We start from the raw sequence: 15957 nt of genomic DNA on the forward strand, positions 1-15957 counted from the left end.
AGTGAATCATTTGTTGATCGTATTGACATTTCGTGGTTGATGATCTAAGCCCTTAATTTGAATATCTAATGGCTATTATTTTGTTGTAGTTAGCAATTAGGTATTGAGTTAGCAATATAACACTCCCCTAGTTACATATTCTCTCTTTTAAGTTCTTAATTTGTGAAACTTTGTGTTGATCTCAATTAAAAAATAATTACATATTTTTAATTCAGGTAATATTTAATATTCTAAAGATATATAGTTAATATTTTGTCTCTCTTTTTTTTTTAAAAATATTAGAGTTCTTGTATATTCACTATATTAACAACAAATTAAATTTTGATATATGATGGAGTAGTATAATTTATACTGATTGGGTTTGTGGTTTTGATTTTAATTATTTGTTCCAAAATTTTACTAATTATTTTTAAAATTCTTAATTTGAGTGTCAGAGTCTTACTAGTACTAGTAAATTAAAATAAAAGAATTATTTGATGTAACAAAGGCTATAGAAAATAACACAAAAAAATCTGGTAACACAAAAAAATACTTCAACATAATAACTATATTATTTTATTATAAATTAAAATTTGAAAAAGAAAAATGTTTTAATTTTTAGTTTTTTTTTCATATATTAAAATAAGTGATTTCATTGTTGTATATTTTACGATATTAAAAAAAAACAAGCTATAAAGGAATAGTAATTCTATATTAAGTTATCAAATTATTTTATAATTAAATATAATATTTTAGTTATATGGTGTTTAAACTAATACTACTGATAAATTTATAATCTATATTAATATTTTTTAAAAGAGGAAACCTCCTTTTAAGTCTATGAACTTTGCCAAAGTATCATTTTAGGTTCATCAATTATGGGTTAATATCATTTGAGGTATTTTGAATTTTTTTGGGACAAAAATGCCCTTAAGACCTAAAGGTCAATTTGGATAATTCTTTCGCCAATCATCTTGCGTCAGAGACATAGAATCCAACAATTTCTAACTGCAAATTTTTATATTTAAATTCAATTTAGATGTTAATTGACCTCCATTTTGAAATTAATCTCCGAATGACAATCCAAATTAATAGCCATCTAATTTCAAAACAAATAAACTAAATAGAATTCACACATCACCTATTGTAAGTTATTAAAATGCAGTTTAGATTGAAAAAGTAAAATAAAGTATCAAGTCCCAATTCACTATCATTAAATAATTAGTTATCTAATAATTGAAAAACTAACACATTTTTTACGGCAAATTTTAATTATATTTAAATTCAATTTGGATGGTAACTAAATTAAATAGTTGTAAAAAAATTGTTGGACTCTAGGTCTTTGACGCAATATGAGTAGCGAAAGAATTGTCCAAATTGCCCTTTGAAGACCTTAAGGGCATTTTCGTCCGAAAAAAGTTCAAAATATCTCAAATGATATTAACTTATAGTTCACGGGCCTAAAATGATATTTTCAAAGTTCACGGACCTAAAATGATACTTTGGCAAAGTTCGTGGACCTAAAAAGATGTTCCTTCTTTTTAAAATACGTATTACTTAACATGGCAAAAGGATATATATACATATTAATTTTTCTGAAATCCATTTATAACTTTTATGCATGATTCAAGTTTATCTCCAATTAATGAACATGCATTTAGATAAATGTATTTAATTTGATTTGATTTTCCTTAACTAGATATATATTCATTTAATATGATATTAGGGTAAATTAGTTACCGTATAAAATATAGCTATGGCAAAGTAACATAGGGTATTATGGCTTGGAGACAATTATGTCTCTAAATCACTACTCTACTTATCAATGGTACTAATAGTTGCCACATCAGCATGCCATATCATTCTGCAATGGTGGAACCCTAGTGGATGCCCTATCTCTTATCCATTTTTCATTTTAATTTTAAATCATTGTTTTTTTTAATTTTATTGTTATTTACAAAAATACCAAAATATATTATATTAAACACCACAAATGCCAAAAAAAAAAAAAAAACTACATCATGCTTTAGCTAAAAAAAAACTACATTTAAACTAAAATACTAAATTAAAAAAAACAAACTAGTCATCTAAATTTAGCCTCTGGCTCAAATTCTTGATCATCTTCTCCGTCCTCTGTCGGGCTTCCAGATCGGTTTCCTGACGAAGACTGTTTTGGGCGTCAAATATAAACCTATACTGAACCACCTCGCGAAAACCTCTGAACTCCTCGATCAATGAGGTCATGAGCTGAGCAGATGTAGGAGGCGTAGCCTGTAGGGGAGCTGCCGATCCAGACGCTCCCACCTTCACCTTCCCTTTGGCCTGGGCTTTGGCAGCCTTGGTGCCAATGGGACATCTAAAAGTAGACGTAGGTGTGCCAGAACTCCCTTCCGTCCCTGTTCTTGTTGTAGATATAGCAGAAGTTGTTGATGTGGAGCTTGATCCGATCCCAACACTTGCGCAACTGAACCTTGAACCGTTTGAACTCCCACCTCAGTTTCACCTCATTGTAGTGTGCTTCAATGCGATCCCACATCCTGGCCGAAGTCTGGTTGTTGGAGGATATCGAATCCTCCGATATATCGTCCCAACACTGAGCCACCTTCACGTACTCCTCCAACTCGTAGTCAGTACACCCTGTTGCGTACTCTTCGTTAGGCTCGTCGGATGGGAGTGGGACTAGAACCGATGGCGCATTTTCTTTCAGCGCCATCTTCTTCCTCCTCCTCGGCGGCGGCGGCGCAGGGGCAGGAGGTTGCCCACAACTAGGTTCCATGTCGTCAACCCGATACTCCTCGATGTCGAAGAACGGATCGAACTCAGAGTCCGAAATGAAAATGGATCCTACAGATCCAGGCGTCTCAACACGGTAGTCTTCATGGACTGGGCACCGGGCGCCACTACCGCCGCCAAACATGGGCATACCGTCGTCGACACTATGGGGTTTGGGAATTGACTCGGATCCATTGTTGAAAGTGCGGATATTGAAAATAGAGAAGAGAAAGTGAAAGGTTTAGAGTGTTGGTGTGTGACAAGAAGAAAAATTGAGAATTTATAGTGGTTTAAATTAGGGATTAAATAATTTTTAAAAAAAATGGAAAATGGTCCGATCGGGCTCGGGCATCGGCCTGCAATGGGAGCCCGATCTCACACCCGATGGATCAGACGAGAGATCAGTCGCGACCGAATTCTCGGTCGTCCTCGGGCATGCCCGACACTTGCAATGGATGGCCGAGCCTGATCTCGGACGATCGGACGTGAGATCGGGCATCCATTGTGGATGCTCTAAGCAAACATTTCATATTTAATGGGACAGACGGAATATAATTTACTCTTATTTTATAGTACTGGTATTAATTGAAATATTTATTTTGACAGTATTTAGAGTCGTGTTGTTAGACAATTTTTGGCGGTATTGCAACTTAGCGACGCTTAAATGGAAATGCGATTTATTTTCCGCCATATCCATTTACAGCTTCAGTGGTTTGATAGCTGCAACCAAACCCTAGAGAGATTCAACAATTTCTTTTTGTTTGATTCGGAAATGGAAACTTCGTTTAGGTATGGTGGAGATTCCAAGTCTCTCCGAATTCATGCCAAGGAAAAAATCTCCATTTCCCCTAACTCCATCTTCCAGGTTGAAATTCCCTCTTCTTTTTTTTTTTTTTTTTTTTTTTTTTGCTATATGAGCTATTTTTTAATCGTGTTTGCTTACTAACTTATGTATTTTTCATACTTTGAGTTACTTGTTGTTCATTAGGATATTGCTAGTAGAATAGTAGCTCAAATTCGAGTGTAAAATGAGCTTTTGAAGAATTTTGAGTGAAGTGTTATATTTGGGAATTGGATGGGCTTGTCAGTATTTTTTTTTAGTTAGAGATAAGGTGGAGATGAAGGGATGTGTGTGAAATTGAGTAATGCTGTTATGAAATGTTGAGGGTTCTTGTTTTTCATTATGATTTGGAAGCGGTCGGTAGCTCTTTCACTTGTTTGATTAGATTATTCAGGTTTTCGATTGTTTGTTCAAGCATGGCTTTAACTATCAGCTCAGTTGCTCGTCTCCTAATCACACAATGTAGTTATGTACCATGTTAAGAATTCTTGGTTTCTTGTTTTGTCTGGGTTGTTTCTATTTATGAGTTTCTAGAGGTGGCTTGATGTCACTTCCTACTTCACCTGTTTGATTAGATACTTGTGCTTTCGTTTGTTTGTACTAAAGTATTAATTCGATTGTGTGCATTCATATTGGCAGCTTCAAGGGGAGCTTGACACAAAGCTTGGAGCTCCTACTTTCGTGAACGGAATGCTTAGACACTTCCATCCTGTGGTATGTGTCTGTTTCGTGTTCTCCAATTGGTTAGATTGATTTCAATTCATCAACTCTTCAGCTGAATAGGTAACTAGTTCATGGAATAGAATTTAGCTCCGATTGTGTGTAAGAAAAATATTGGGAGTGGATTACGAAAGTCAGGGGATTGTTCTATAATTGAGACGAGTGATTGTAGTTCTTTTCTTCCTCATGAGCATAATATTGGCTTTGCTTTCCTAAGTGAGATAAAAGTCTTGATTCTTCTATGAGGCGATCAAGTTTGACATGCTTCCCCTACCTATGTAGTTATCCGCTAGCCTTGGTGTAGGAGTTTGGTACAATAGGCGGGATAAAGTGCACTACCACATACGTGGGAAGAAGACATTTTCTTTGACTGGCGATGGATTAGTTAACTTCAATGTTAAGGGTCGTTCTAATATCGATAAGGAATTGAAGCAGGTTAGTTCTTATTCTCACTAGCCTAGCACGCTATTTCCATGATTCTTGATATTTCTTCTGGGCCAACCTTAACATTATGTTCGGAACAGATTATTGATTATTCTGCTGCTACTGAGCTTGTTTGGAGCATCTTCAATGTAAAAAAGGACCAGGATGTACGCATCAAGTTGGGATACAATGTTATTGATAAGGTTTGTTCGCTCTCCCAGAGCCATTCTTGAATCACGTCACGTCACTAAGTCGAGCTGTTTGTGACATATGCTGCTACTTGACTTTTTAGTAACTCTTGGCTTATATATCGTCATGGTTGCAGATTCCATATATGCAAGTTCGTGAAAACAATTGGACTTTCAACATTGATCAGAATCGAAGATGGACTGTGAGGTATGACCTTTAAGATGGAATGTGATAGCTATGCTTGTCATGGTCTTTCATTTGGATTGTCTTAGCTACATATGATCATAGGTGTTATCTTGAACAGATTCGAAACCTGAATTCAATTTTGTAAGACAGTTTTCTAATAAGTAGGAGCATAATGCAAAATGCTAATTGTATCATTAACACAAGCCAAAATTTGAACTTGATGCTCTGAGATTTGGATAAATAAATGAAAGTCCTATCATAATGCTCCAGTTTAGATTAGACCATAAATTAGAGTAATTCCTATTTGATCATCTTTATTGTAACTTTACTACTTACTACAATACCTAAATTTGGATAGGTTGAATAGTTGGGCCCAAGAAAGAGGGTTGGGATTCAAATTAATTTTAGGTGGGTCGGTCTAATTTTTACCAACTAATATGTAGACACATATATTTTTACATTAATTGACAAGTTTGAGTTGAAAAGTGCAATACTAATCTGCCCAAAACCCAGTTTTAATTTAGGCCTTCATCTTAGACACACAAAGACAAAGTGCTTCAGATTACGTGTGGAATCATTTCCCCCTAAGTCAAATATTTGGACTTTATAGACGTGCAAGATTTAAAATTGCAATGAGAGAGAGAGAGATGCCAATCATGGGCCAAGTATGTAATTTTCGCCGATGATTACGAATGACAAAGTTGCAATTTTGGATGATATAAAGTTGTGTTTTGGATTGATATATCATTTTTTAATATAAGTTGATAATAAATATATAATCTCATTTGTCTCAGTTCTTGGCTGTGTTATTGTCTTAAGATTCTATTTCTACTAGTACTATTTATTAGCAATAAAATTGTAAAAAAAAGTCGAATATTTAATTATGTGATTTAGGTAAGATAAATATTTCAATAGGACGGAATCGACTGAATGTAAAAGTTAGGAGTGAATTTTTTTACAAAATATAAAAAAGTTGTAAAACAACTTTGTTTTGGTTCGTCTTTTTCTTCCACTATACCAACTTTTTTATCGATTTGTTCTTTAAGTTGGAGGGGTAGTGTTTAAAGAGATTTCTTTGGCATCAATTCATATTGAAAGAACCTGTCTCCAACATGCACATGGATGAGTATCTTTCTTACCAATATACCATCAAAATTTTCACACAAAGAATTTTGGTATTCAAATTTTGTGTGATTATTAAACTAAGTTAGTCCCCATCACTTTTAGTTTTTAGGTTTAAGATATGTATAGACGTTAAAAAGTCGAATTTATAATCGTACGATAGATGCTTCAATCATTTATCATCACAACTTTCGTGTTAGGGGCCGTATAACTTTTACTAGTAGGTAGAGCTGACAAATTAGGTCGATCCTGACTTAGCGAGTTGTTTGGTTTCTGATTGGGTTGGGTTCCTAAATTAGGGCCGGTCCGAGTTCAGGCTAGCATATCTGATGACTTTGTCAGGTTTACTCTTAGACTGATGTTAAGTTTAAAGTAAATGGATTGTGATGATTTTGGAATTTATGATTTTGGAATTTTGGATGAAAAGATGGGTTTAAAATCCATCATGTAGATATGTTGTCTACTATAGTTTGAGTTAATCTAAGACCTATATATGCTTTAAGAATTGACTTGTGTAATTAAGGTTTGAGAAATTCTATTGCTAGAGATTGTTGTCACTTTACTGAAAATATTTGAGATGAGACGTAATTTTGAAATTTAATGAATGTGATCGTTGTAATACTTTTTTCAAATCATTATATAACCACTTGATTGAAAACTGCATTTTGCCCATGACGACTCATGGTCGCCATTTGATTTAGAGTTTAATAAATATATAAATAATTGATATGTCGTGTATGTATATTTTTCTTTTCGATATACCTTAAAAAGTATGACTAAGACATAATATTTACACAATACATAAAGACATAAACTATAACGATGAAATCATTATTATTATCTGCTTTAATTTGAAGAAAAAGAAGAATAAATCAATCTTTAATTTTTCTCAAAAAATAATTTGAAAATGGAGTCTCTCATTTTCATCTCACTGTCACACCAACTCTAGTCTCCTGTATGGGAGACTAATATCAAAGGCTTTTTTATTGAAGCATTAATCCCAACTCATTTCTTTTTCCCATGTGGTGGTTTGGTCCACTTTTAGATTCTCATTTTAGGTACTTCCCCATGAAACGACTATATATTATTCCATCTTCACAATTAATCCAATATCTCAACTTTTTCCAACTAATTTTTGAGGGAAAAAAAAAACATGCACCGTTTCTACCCTGTCCAAAATATAATGTGCCTCACTATCACCAAAAAATTTAATTAAATTTTGCCTTTGAAACTATTATCGATTACAAGATGAGGCAGCTTTGCCCCGATCAGTCGGAGTTGGTGTTCACTTTTGCTCTTTGTCATCCGTTCATTGTAACCTTGAACATGTTCATGTGATGTGTCCAAGACAGTGCAGTTTGACATGAAATTTTGATCAAATGTGAAAATATGAGTATCTATTTATAAGTGTGTGTGTGTGTGTGTGTGTTTATATTATGAAAAAAGACAAAAACAGAGACAGGAAATCTGAGTTAATGCATGTAAAGCTGTGTATGCATATGTTCACATTTCAATGGATAAGACACAAAGAAAAGGAGATGAGGATAAGTATTGACAACTGATTTTAATCCTATTTGCAGTTGAGATTTTGGTGTAACCTTTATCTTTATCTTTTTCTTTTTCTTTTCATTCATGTACCTAAAATTTCTTGGCGCCTGTCGAACTTGAGATAAATATCATAGTTTATGTCCTACTTATATTTTATTTTTTATTAAAATCATATCATGCAAGTGCAAAATTTTCCGCTTATAACATTATCATCATATTAATATAGTGTAATAATTAGATGAACTCTGTGCACAATTATTATATTTGATATGTGTATAGAGAATGAATCATATGGAAATTCTTCAATGGTGGAAAATATAAACTGTAACACCGTGATTGTTAATTATAATGCCTTTTAGATATAAAAATACCATTGATATAGATTAATTTATTTGATCGCAAAGTTTATTGTTCTTGCACTTCAATATTTAAAATCCCTCTCTTACAACTTTAAATAGCAATATATAAGTAAGTTTTCATTTCCCTAGAATGACAAAATTAAGTAAGCAGGTATTTATAGTTTCTCGTCAATCGAATAAGGTCTGAATAAATATCTGTCAATTCCGAGGGAGTAATTTATCCAGTTTAAGTTGCATTTACCTCAGTGTAATACTATGTGTTAATTAATTAATGTATAGAATTAATAAACTACTACCACTATATAAGGAATTTGTTTTCAGCAAACAATGTATACTCACTATATACTATGCTTATACCCTTCATTAACAATTAATCTAATTTATAGAATTAAGTAATTAACACTTTGTGGTCCAACTTTTGGGCTGAGTTCCTAAGTGACCTAATCTTTTAAAATAGTAGTGAAAATAGCAAATTAAAAGTTTCGGACTTAGAATATTCGAAAATATTATTTTGTAAGTCAATTTAAAATTCAGATTATAAAGCGTAATGACCTTTGTGTGGGTGTGTGTGACAACGTACAATGTTTACACAAAGTGACACAGCAAATGAGTATTTTGATATTTTCTTTTGCACCTTTGTTTCGATAAAAAAGATATTTTTTTGTGATATTAATATTAATTATATTGATATTGATCTTGATATTTATATATGTTGCTTTCTTGTATAAGAATTATTACCGGTGGACTGAAAGATATTGGGAGTTTTTTCTTCTTTATCTCATTTTATCTGTTAGTACTGATGGAGATTTATTACATCTTCATGCAAAATGTGACAATCGCTATATATAGTTGGCTAAAATAATTGAAAAGTGGTCCAGACAGAAGTTACTTAATTTCATTTCTGTATGGACATTGGAAATATAGTTAATGCATGATATTCGTGCTACCCATCCTCCCGTCAATGTATCGATCCAATTTCAAACTAATATCCCCTCTATCCCAATAAATACGAAACAATAGGTTTCTGGCATGAGATTTTATAAATTATTGTTTTGTGATGTTATTTTCATTTCAAGAAATATTTTATTTTTAATGGGACACCCCAAAAAAGGTGGTTTGTGATTGAATAAGATTGGATACATATTTCTCCTTTTTATTAAGTCTCTCTCCCTCTGAATGATGATTTAACTTAGCAAATAATTGCTAAGATGGAGTATGTTGGGAAATTCTTTGACAAACTTGAGTTTTACAAAAGCTTGTAAAAGCTAAGTGCTTTTACTTTAAAACATTAGTTTAGTAGGAAGCATATTATTCTTGACCATTAATCATGTTATTTATGCCCAACTACGCCTCAAAAGTGATACAAATTAAGCCTAGTCCACAGATTATGGAATTTAATTTCTTTAATTTCTTTATTATATTATTATTCGTATTCACTAAGCAAAATATCTTCCAATAAATAAATAAAACGACAATAAAGAAAAATGAGTCAAGAAATTAATTTAGTTTGAATATTGATGTCGCTTAGGATAGAGAAATGCTTCCTTCCTAACATGTTTATAACTTCAATGATTGAGATGGAGAAACATAGATTGGTACCATCAGATGGACCATTATTCACAAAACTAGTAGTTTTGTTATTTATAAATTTTCTATATGCTAGCCTATTTTCAGTCACGTATATGCATATAGTCAATGTGTATATGAAGCTTATAAATTAACTAAATTGATTTTGACGTGTATTTCTTAATTATATAGATGTGTATCAAACTCTATACTATGTTAATCGAATAAAATTGGGATAAATCAACAATATTTCCAATATGTCAATATGTTTTATAATTAGAGCATCCAGGATGGACTTCCCCACAAATTAATACTAGGACTTCTCAAAAACACCTTCTGCCACGTCACTAGGACTTCTCAAAAACACCTTTTGGCACGTCACTAGGACTTCCCACCCCACTGCCACATCACTAAGACATCCCACAACACAATAGTGGATTAGCACTAGGACTAGTCGACGCCCTAGCCAATAAAATAAATTAAAAAATACGAGTAATTCATTTTAATTGTTGGTGTTTATCAAATATACAAAAAATGAAGTGCAGTGAGTTGTAAATATTGAGTATAAATAAAAAAAAATTGAAAAAATGGAATGTCTTACCTCTTGTCCGTCGCCAGCCCACAGTAGCGGACGTCCGCCTTTTACAACGGATGATCTCTCGTCCTCTTGGGACGTCCGTCACCCGCTTGCCGCCCACAATAGTTGACTAGCACACGGACTAGCGGCTAGTTCGCACGTTAATCCGCGTGCTAGTCCACTATTGTGGATGCTCTTAAAGCATATTCTTTCTATGTATTTCTCACTCAATTACAAAAAAATAATTGAATCGACAACATGATCAATTCATTGACATCTTGCTCTATATAAAAATTAAGAATAAAAATGGATGAAGTAAAATTTCCGGAAATAGTAATATAGGTTTAATAAATGATTATAAAGGCATTTTAACAGAAATTGCAGAAACACCCTTGTATTAACAGCATTTCCCCCTTGAAAATGTATAATTAAACTACTAATAAGTACAAAAAGCAGCATACGTTTCAGCTCAAAACTTACTAGTAAAAAATCTATACTGAAAGCAGAGCAAACACTCTTATCTCTCTCTCTCTCTCTCTCTACTTTCTACATGAGCGCCCCTTCACGGAAGCTCGGCGGCGAAGCCTCACCGCCGTCGCCGTCAAAAACGCCGGTGGAGACTCTGGACTCGGACTTCGTGGTAATCCTGGCGGCTCTCCTCTGCGCCCTAATCTGCGTGCTCGGGCTCGTGGCCGTGGCGCGGTGCGCGTGGATCCGGCGGCTCTCAGGCTCAGCGCCGCCGTCGCATCCGCGGAGGTCGGCGGCGAACAAAGGGCTGAAGAAGAAGGTGCTGAAGGCGCTGCCGAAGCAGACCTACGGCGAGGACGCGGAGCAGGCAGGGAAGCTGTCCGAGTGCGCCATTTGCCTGGGGGAGTTCGTGGCCGGAGAGGAAATCCGCGTGCTGCCGCAGTGCGCACACGGATTCCACGTCGGATGCATCGACACGTGGCTCGGGTCGCACTCCTCCTGCCCCTCCTGCCGCCAGATTCTCGTGGTGGCGCGTTGCCACAAATGCGGCAATCTGCCGCCTGATCAAAATCACGTCAATAGGTTTTTGCCTTAGATTTAATTTTTTATATCGAAAAAATTAGGGATTGCGAATTTGAACGCTTACTGTTAGAAATCGAATTTTTTTCTCCTTTTTTTTCTTTTGTATATAATGAAATTTGAGTTTGGAGGAATAATTTGAAAGCTTGCAATCATAAAATTGGTGTTTGGGTAGATAAGTAGATTTAATACTGTAGTTAACTAAACAGAATTACAGGAATGGTAAATAAATTTTTCATTATTTGTTCAATGTACTTCTTGAGTTATTGTATTTTTAGGTATATTGGTTGTAGTAATACGTATACATACTGGTGGGAGTTATTAATTTCGGTTTATTAGATTAGTAGTATAATTACGGAACTAAATATATTTACGTTCATTTATTTTCGATTTGTCATAATCCAGAATTAGTGTGCCTGAAAGAGACGACTCCATGTGGACCAATTAATTCAAATAATGATGACATTTTTAATTGTTGCATATTTTTTTATTTTATCTTATTTCTCTGATTTTGATGATTTGGAATTCCTGTCAAATTCAGTCCAATCATAATAGTAGAGCATTTAATTTGATTTTTGGTTAACTTTTGTTTTAAGCAAGAGCTTAGTATCTAACCATTAATACTCCGTATTAACGTTTAAACTTTTCCAAATTACTTTATTTTATCTATGAGAATAGATTCAGCCACCTTTGTTGAATTTAGAATTGCCCTTTTCAAATTTTAAGATATTGTAAAACTATAGTAGTTTGAATCAAGAGTAATTATTCCACGTTGAGTAGACCAATTTGATCATGGACGGACCCATAATTTTTCTTTAAAAAGTAGATCATTTTAAGTTATGCTATATTCATTGAATCGATGTTTTGTGGAGTAATTAATTTTGAGTAACAATTTAATGAATTTCTACCTTTAATTCTCCCCGTCCACAAATAATAGATTATTTTTGTCATTTTGGGACGTCTATAAAAAATAGATCACTTTTTTAAAATGGAAGGTTTATTTCTATATTTTTCCCACTTTTTCTTCCCCCTCTCATACTTTACTCACTTTTTCTCCCTATCTCTCTTACTTTACCTACTTTTTCTCCTCCCCTCTCTTACTTTACTAATTCTACATTAAAACTCGTGTCATACACAAAGTAATCTATTTTTTTTGAACGGAGAGAGTATCAATCACTACTCGAAAGTTAAAAGTATTCTTCACTAATCCTAATATAGAAGTGGTCCTTTTTTGTGAGTTAATTCTTTGCTTGGTAAGTGGATTTGAGTATGACTATGACTATGCTATACTCTTTTTTTTCACTTATTAATTTAAAATAGTATAAAAGTGAAACAAGTAGAATCAATAATAGTATTAAATGTGAAAGGTGTTATGGTGAACATGTAAGCTTGTCTTGGACATTGGTGGTATGTAACATGGGAGAGAGAGAGAAACACTAGGATCTATGTATGTAAACTATTCGAATGATATAGTATAATACAAATATTTACAATAAATTCTATTGTTTTATATGCTTAGTTGGACATGGGAAACCTTTTCCTATTGAAAAAACATTACTACTAATATTGTTACTAAATATTTAGAAAAGATATTAATAGTGTTTTGAAGTTCTCTTTGAAGGACGTGGCGATTGGGAAAAATAAACTACTATTATCAATTAAAAAACTTGATAATTTTGTCTATCATTGAGATGAATTAGTTGGAATGAGATTCCTTAAGTAAAGGCCACAAACTTCTTTTATCTTAAATTAATCATACGAGCTTTATGTCCAATCAATTTGTACTTAAATTCTAGGTAAAATATCACTTGTGTCTAATATGGAGTATGTACCTGTTCATAGTTACAAATTTAAATGCCCTACCTTTTAAATTAATAAAACGCATAAGATATGGATTGCCGACGGATATAATTATACTAATTCTTTTAGTAATATATCAAGAGAGAGGAGAGTATAATTATTATAAATTAATTGCTTAAGTTTTAAACTAGTAATATATGTAGGGTCATTTTAGTGTATCAGTAGCTATAGATCGCGACGATGTGATAAGTGGGTAAAATAAATGGGTGGGTTTAATTTGATTATATTTGTATGTATTAGTATTACTCCCTCCGTCCGCGAATAGGAGTCCCGTTTTTCCATTTTAGTCCGTCCGCGAATAAGAGTTCCGGTTCACTTTTACCATAAATGGTACTAGGGTCCCACCTCCACCTAATTCCTTTCACTCACATATCATTTAAAACTAATATATACAAGTGGGACCCCTATTCCACTAACTTTCTTCCACCCACTTTTCTTAACATTTCTTAAAACCCGTGCCGTAAACAAATGAGACTCTTATTCGTGGACGGAGGGAGTAATTAGTAGGAATAGGTATTTTTAAACTACTCTCTCCGTCCCACATTAAGAGTGTCATTTAGTTATTGCACGAGTTTTAAAAAATTGGTGGAGTGTGTAATTAATGAAAGGAGATAGTGGAGTGTGTAATAAATGAAGTGAGATGATGGAGTGTGTAATAAATGAAGTGAGTTGATTGAAGGTGGGTCCCTTTTTGACTTTTTGGTTTTTTATTTTTGTTTTGGTTAGATAATGACATTTTGATGTAATTTTGATGAACAATGCGGTAAAATTGTATGACCAAATATGGAAAATTCTAAAACTCTTAAATTGAGACGGATTTTTATGGCAAAATGTGACTCTTAAACGGGAGGGAGGGATTAGTATATATTTATGGAATTTTCCTATAATATATGTGAATTAATGTATTTATTGTGAATAAATAGTTTAAGATTTTAATCGCACGTGGTAGTACTGGTTTTACCTTCACATGGTTATTTAATTATGGTTGAGTTGATTCATCTATTAGTCAAAACAGTTAGTGATACTAAGTCTAAGTCGGTAGCCAAATACTAACCTAAAGACACCAATATTACAAAATCAATGAAGACACGTGGTTTTATATATAGTTTGCATTTATTTATTTTTTTCGAAAGTATTTACATACCAAAAGAAAGTTAGGTAAACAAACTAATGAATAAACAAAATCTAGTCATTGAATACGTGTTGAAAATTTGACTATATCAATAAACTCCAACTCCAACTCCTACCCGCTTTTCCTTGCATTGATTAAACATCCAAACCCTACTTACCATTTTAGTTTACTATAGTACTAATGCAACAATAAATGGGTTAAGTAGTTTGCAAGAACACAACCCACACACTCATATCCAATATATATACTAACTTTTGTTAATTGTGTTTTGTTGATAGTGTTTAACTTTTAAGTATTACTTGTATTATTAACTATATAAGTAATATTGCTATAAATTGTTATGTAGCTCTAGCATGCCAAAATAGAAGAGTATTATAGTGGAACTACCTAATAAATGACTTACCAAGTGGATGTAATTATTTAAAGCGTAAAAGTTCGGCGATGATGAAGGAAAAGATAAGATTGTATACATAATTATTACACCCAAAATTTCATGCCACTAAATGCAAGTGTTACTATCTAAATAATTGATTTGTAATTAAATATCATTTTCGAGATGGGCGCCATAATTTTATAGTTGATGTAAACTAAAATATCTTGTTGTGAAAATGATTTGAGTTTAAAAACAAGAAACAATCACATCAAACAATTAGAATTTTGTTTTAGATCACATAGGCATCAAATTCTTATGGTTGTAGGTACGTGGATACTACTATTATGACTAATATCTAGAGTCATGAGTTTACCATGTTAGACTTAATCGCACATGCAACATGCTATGTAACAAACACAAAAAATATCTCGTGAGATCAGCTATGTTTTGAATTTTTCTCAAGAATACACTTTTTTGAGCAATTCGGTTCATCGATTGGAGTTTTTGAATAATAACTTGCGCAAAATTTGAATAAATCTAAATAACTTACAAGAGAATTTAATCTAAAAACTAGGTTGGCATTTCCCCATACACTCCATGTGTCTCTGCCGAAAAACGCACGTGTTGCTAAATAATCAGACAAACGATCTAACAATGTCAGCTAGAGTCAAATACGTGATAGCATCATAAAATCCGGGAAAAAAGAAGTCCAACATGATCACTAAGGTTAGTAGAGTAAGTATATCTACTCACACAAAGAGCATGCTCCAACCTCAGATTTTCTGTTAATTCAGGCATAATATGTGATTTTTTGCTTCCTACAAATACTTGTTTGAGCAAAGTTGTGTGCTAAAAATTTCTTCATATTATAGGTAGTTTTGAGGAAACATGCCTTTTCCTTGTATGCCCAAGGTGTTCAAAATGTTAAATGAAAATTGCAAAAAATACTTAATAAAAAATATCACAGGCTCCCGATCTTGTGAATCGTCAAATATGCCCTGCAAATGAATTAGTTAGTGTAGTACTGCATTTTCTTATTAATTTTATTATTATTAATTTTATTATTATTATTATTGTTATCATTATTATTATTATTATTATTATTATTATTATTATTATAAAGTAGATCAAATTGTATATTGGAATCTTTAATTTTAAAATATACTCCGTGTATAACTTGAAATTAAAGCACACTTGAGGTTGGAGCTTTGAGATACATTACATACTGTTAGTATTAATTTTGTAGCTTTCATATAGTAATTC

General features: G+C 32.9%; 1 protein-coding gene and 1 pseudogene across 1 annotated transcript; both read left to right on the forward strand.

The window, feature by feature from the left end:
- The first annotated feature begins 3439 nt into the window (after positions 1-3439).
- Positions 3440-5389, forward strand: LOC125213756 (outer envelope pore protein 21, chloroplastic-like). Its single transcript, XM_048114480.2, has 5 exons — positions 3440-3616; positions 4232-4306; positions 4595-4747; positions 4837-4938; positions 5061-5389. Exons 1-5 carry the CDS (start codon positions 3524-3526, stop codon positions 5142-5144), a joined length of 507 nt encoding a protein of 168 aa, XP_047970437.1. The 5' UTR covers positions 3440-3523; the 3' UTR covers positions 5145-5389.
- A 5351-nt stretch (positions 5390-10740) lies between these two features.
- LOC125208645 (RING-H2 finger protein ATL80 pseudogene) lies at positions 10741-11583 on the forward strand (annotated as a pseudogene).
- Positions 11584-15957: the final 4374 nt, after the last annotated feature.

Source organism: Salvia hispanica, chromosome 2, assembly GCF_029641045.1.
Source record: "Salvia hispanica isolate PSC_SH4W2 chromosome 2, Shi_PSC_v1, whole genome shotgun sequence".
Taxonomy (NCBI): Eukaryota; Viridiplantae; Streptophyta; class Magnoliopsida; order Lamiales; family Lamiaceae; genus Salvia; species Salvia hispanica.

Coding starts and splice junctions, on each gene's coding strand:
- LOC125213756 (XM_048114480.2), top strand. CDS start 3,524: ATGGAAACTTCGTTTAGGTATGGTGGAGATTCCAAGTCTCTCCGAATT. Junction 4,307..4,594: donor TTAGACACTTCCATCCTGTG/GTATGTGTCTGT, acceptor CTACCTATGTAG/TTATCCGCTAGCCTTGGTGT. Junction 4,939..5,060: donor GATACAATGTTATTGATAAG/GTTTGTTCGCTC, acceptor TCATGGTTGCAG/ATTCCATATATGCAAGTTCG.